At 40.6% G+C, this 5,114-nt stretch overlaps 1 protein-coding gene across 1 annotated transcript; it reads left to right on the top strand.

Moving 5' to 3' along the window:
- The first annotated feature begins 399 nt into the window (after positions 1-399).
- On the top strand, positions 400-1,753 carry LOC109902783 (gamma-crystallin M3-like). The gene is made up of 3 exons (XM_020499424.2): positions 400-528; positions 986-1,228; positions 1,359-1,753. Exons 1-3 carry the CDS (start codon positions 517-519, stop codon positions 1,659-1,661), a joined length of 558 nt encoding a protein of 185 aa, XP_020355013.1. The 5' UTR covers positions 400-516; the 3' UTR covers positions 1,662-1,753.
- Positions 1,754-5,114: the final 3,361 nt, after the last annotated feature.

The raw sequence follows: 5,114 nt of genomic DNA, 5'->3' as shown, positions 1-5,114 counted from the left end.
CAAAGGGTATATAACAAAGTATTGAGATAAACATTTGTTATTGACCAAGTACTTATTTTCCACCATGATTTGCAAATAAATTCATAAAAAATCCTACAATGTGATTTTCTGGATTTTTTTTCTCATTTTTTCTGTCATAGTTGAAGTGTACCTATGATGAAAATTACAGGCCTCTCTCGTCTTTTTAAGTGGGAGAACTTGCACTATTGGTGGCTGACTAAATACTTTTTCCCCCACTGTACATGCAGGATGTTCAGAAGCTTCTGTTTTACTCTTTATGTGTAGAACACAATATGGCCACAACATGCATCTGTGACAGAAAAGCATACAGAGACAGAAATGAACCATTTAAAGTCCACATCGAGCAGTAGGCCCCTATGCTGTGTTGCTGTGTCAGGACTTTACACAATGAGAGGCCACAGATTCTTTTGGTTTTGGTCAGGTATAAAAGGTAAGTGTTAAAACAGACAGGAATTCAGTGCAGTCACAGTGCAGTCCTGAAGAACAAACATCATCATGATGGGCAAGGTAGGCAAATGAAAATATTTTGCCCTCAGTTTCTTTTATCTACATTGCATACCTTATGTGATAGACTATTTGACATCTACAACAATTTCATAATGTCAGAAAGAGTATCAGGTAAAATGTAGTTCAATGCAGATGTAGTTCATTATCATAGCTCAGTTGTGCATTATCAATTGTAGCTCCTCTGCTCTTTAGGACAGTATTACTGACAAAATGTTTGTCATTCAAAGTTGTTGACTATTTGGGGCGGCAGGTAGCCTAGTGGTCAGAGCTTTGGGCCAGTAACCAAAAGTTTGGTGGATTGAATCTCTGAGCTGACGAGGTACAAATATGTTGTTCTGCCCCTGAACAAGGCAGTTAACCCATTGTTCCTAGGCAGTCATTGTAAATAAGAATTTGTTCTTAACTGACTTGCCTAGTTAAATTAAAAAACTTTTTTTTTTAACATTTAAATCCCCAGATCATCTTCTACGAGGACAAGAACTTCCAGGGTGGTTCCTATGAGACCAGCTCCGATTGCCCTGAGCTGACCTCCTACCTGAGCAGGTGCCACTCCTGCAGGGTGGAGAGCGGCAACTTCATGGTGTACGATCGCCCCAACTTCATGGGAAACCAGTACTTCATGAGAAGGGGAGAGTACTCCGACTACATGAGCATGATGGGAATGAGTGAGTGCATCAGGTCCTGCCGCATGATCCCCGTGGTAGGTTGATCATTTATATATCTAGTCTTTGAAAATAATGCTTTAATGGTAGTGTTCTCCTACAACATGAGTTTGTTGATTATTTCACTAATCAATTAAGTAACCCTATACTGTACTTTCCTCCGTACAGCACTGTGGAAACTTTAGGATGAGGATCTACGAGAGGGAGAACTTCGGAGGTCAGATGCACGAGATGATGGATGACTGTGACTCCATCCAGGAGCGTTTCCGCATGTCCGACTGCCAGTCCTGCAACGTGATGGACGGCCACTGGCTGATGTACGAGCAGCCCAACTTCAGAGGCAGGCAGATGTACATGAGGCCTGGAGAGTACAGGAGCTTCAGGGATATGGGCATGGGAATGGGAGGCATGAGTGGTGGCATGAGGTTCATGAGCATGAGACGTATCATGGACAACATGTCCATGATGTAAATGCTCCAATGTTGTATGAAACATTTATTTTTGATTAGTCTCTGTGGGACAATTCATGGAAGCGAAAACAATAAAACTCTGAGTTTCAGTGATTTGTTATGAGTGACAGTATATTTATTTTAATTTAAATGCCACCGCACAATGTTTAAACATCAGAGTAATCTACTACAAAATACTACAAAATATATTGTTATACATAAAAAAAACTATATAATACATAAAAATAATAAGGAAATAGAATGAAAAAGGAGCATTTTAGTGATTTTTTTTTAAAGGCATACATTTTTCTTAAATGACTTATTCAAGTATCTGCAATATGGTTGCTTTTACTGCAAAAATGTCGGTAAATTGTATTCACTTCGACAGAGTTACACCTATAGTAAAACAATTGTTTCTTAATTTTTTACATAAATTCAACAAATTCATATTTAAAACTAGCTAGATTCATCACCATACGATAGTTGCCTATGTTGCTTTTACCAAAATAGTTGGATGGTCAAGTACTATAGGAAGGCACAAAGACTATCTTAACATAAACAGAAAGTATGCATACATACTTGCAAGTAGGCTCTATTCAGAAAGCAGGGCTGTCAAAGTTCATGTGCTAATGAATGCAAATAATTAGAAGTTTAAAATATCCTAAAAAGTTTAACACAGTTAATCATGTTTCCTTATTTCGATCGTCACGTATCCCCACCACTCAAATACATGGATTAGACAGCTCTAAGAAACTATGTAACGGAATATTGTACATTACTGAAACTGCAGTCATTTCATATACGTGACATGTTCTTAGATAAAAAAAAATGTTTTACTGTTTTACTGAAATAACCAACAACAATTAAATCGTGGCATGATGGCCATTCTAGAAGTGATGATGTGTTGATTCTAGAAGGGAGTATGACATCAGAACTGTTGAGCAGGTACACTACATAATCTTGTTCTTTTTAGTCATACCCATTTGCATGTTCTTTTTAATGTCAGTTAAAAGAACAAGCGGTTAGACTAGCAGGGGTGGAATTGGGAAGGGGACACACGGGAGTGGGAGTTCCGAAAAGTGGGTGATGAGAAGCTGTCAAACAATCTCACTGTAAAATATAAGCCTTTTCAACTTTAAAAGATTTGTTTCCAGATTTACATAAAATGTTGGGTTGTATGAACTTGTATATTATAATGTTTCAAATCTTTTGTTTCTTTTTTTTCCAACTAAACTTGATTTAATGATTTGATTGCTTTCTTAAAAGGTTGTAAAAAGTTGAGTATTTTATAAACTCAGCAAAAAAAGAAATGTCCTCTCACTGTCAGCAAACTTAACATGTGTAAATATTTGTATGAACATAACAAGATTCAACAACTGAGACATAAACTGAACAAGTTCCACAGACATGTCACTAACAGAAATGGAAAAATGTGTCCTTGAACAAACGGGGGTCAAAATCAAAAGTAACAGTCAGTATCTGGTGTGGCCACCAGCTGCATTAATTACTGCAGTGCATCTCCTCCTCATGGACTGCACCAGATTTGCCAGTTTTTGCTGTGAGATGTTACCCCACTCTTCCACCAAGGCACCTGCAAGTTCCCGGGCATTTCTAGGGGGAATGGCCCTAGCCCTCACCCTCCGATCCAACAGGTCCCAGACGTGCTCAATGGGATTGAGATCCGGGCGCTTCGCTGGACATGGCAAAACACTGACATTCCTGTCTTGCAGGAAATCACGCACAGAACGAGCAGTATGGCTCGTGGTGGCATTGTAATAATGGAGGGTCTTGTCAGGATGAGCCTGCAGGAGGGTACCACATGAGGGAGGAGGATGTCTTCCCTGTAACGCACAGCGTTGAGATTACCTCCAATGACACAAGCTCAATCCGATGATACTGTGACACACCGCCCCAGACAATGACGTACCCCCTCCAGAGTACAGGCGTCGGTGTAACGCTCATTCCTTCAACGATAAACGCGAATCCTACCATCACCCCTGGTGAGACAAAACCGTGACTCGTCAATGAAGAGCACGTTGTTGCCGGTGATGTCTGGTGAGGACTTACTTACAACAGGCTTACAAGCCCTTAGTTCAGCCTCTCTCTAGCCTATTGCGGACAGTCTGAGCACCGATGGAGGGATTGTGCGTTCCTGGTGTAACTCGGGCAGTTGTTGTTGCCATCCTGTACCTGTCCCGCAGGTGTGATGTTCGGATGTACAGATCCTGTGCAAATCAAATCAAATGTATTTATAAAGCCCTTCTTACATCAGCTGATATCTCAAAGTGCTGTCCAGAAACATAGCCTAAAACCCCAAACAGCAAGCAATGCAGGTGTAGAAGCACGGTGGCTAGGAAAAACGAACTAAAAAGGCCAGAACCTAGGAAGAAACCAAGAGAGGAACCAGGCTATGAGGGGTGGCCAGTCCTCTTCTGGCTGTGCCGAGTGGAGATTATAACAGAGTGGAGATTAACTTCAGTTAAAGCTTGGTCGCAAATGGGTCTTCCAAATGGACAATGACCCCAAGCATACTTCCAAAGTTGTGGCAAAATGGCTTAAGGACAACAAAGTGAAGGTGCTGGAGTGGCCATCACAAGCCCTGACCTCAATCCCATAGAACATTTGGGGGCAGAACTGAAAAAGCGTGTGCGAGCAAGGAGGCCTACAAACCTGACTCAGTTACACCTCTGTCAGGAGGAATGGGTCAAAATGTCATGTTCTGACCTTAGTTATTTTGTTATGTCTTTGTTTTAGTATGGTCAGGGCGTGAGTTGGGTGGGTAGTCTATGTTCTTTTTTCTATGTTGGGGTTTTGTGTTTGGCCTGGTATGGTTCTCAATCAGAGGCAGGTGTCGTTCGTTGTCTCTGATTGAGAATCATACTTAGGTAGCCTTTTCCCACCTGTGTTTTGTGGGTGATTATTTTCTGTTCTGTGTTTTGCTTCACCGTTCAGGACTGTTCGTTTTGTCGTTTTATTGTTTTTGTTCAGTATTCTTATTACAACAATATGGATACTTACCACGCTGCCCATTGGTCCTCCTCTTCTTACAATGAGCATTACACAAAATTCACCCAACTTATTGTGGGAAACTTATGGAAGGCTACCCAAAATGTTTGACCCAAGTTAAACCATTTAAAGGCAATGCTACCAAATATGAATTCAGTGTATGTAAACTTCTGACCCACTGGGAATGTGATGAAAGAAATTAAAGCTGAAATAAATCTCTTCTACTATTCTGACATTTCACATTCTTAAAATAAAGTGGTGATCGTAACTGACCTAAGACAGGGAATGTTTACTAGGAATAAATGTTAGGAATTGTGGAAAAACTGAGTTTGAATGTATTTGGCTAAGGTGTATGCAAACGTCTGACTTCAACTGTATGTACACACAGTACCAGTCAAAAGTTTGGACACACCAACTCATTAAAGGGTTTCTCATCGGGTCATCTGATGCAGCACTCATCTGATGCAGC

This window comes from Oncorhynchus kisutch, linkage group LG2 (assembly GCF_002021735.2).
Source record: "Oncorhynchus kisutch isolate 150728-3 linkage group LG2, Okis_V2, whole genome shotgun sequence".
NCBI classification, from domain to species: Eukaryota; Metazoa; Chordata; class Actinopteri; order Salmoniformes; family Salmonidae; genus Oncorhynchus; species Oncorhynchus kisutch.
This window is presented reverse-complemented; position numbering and strand designations above follow the sequence as displayed.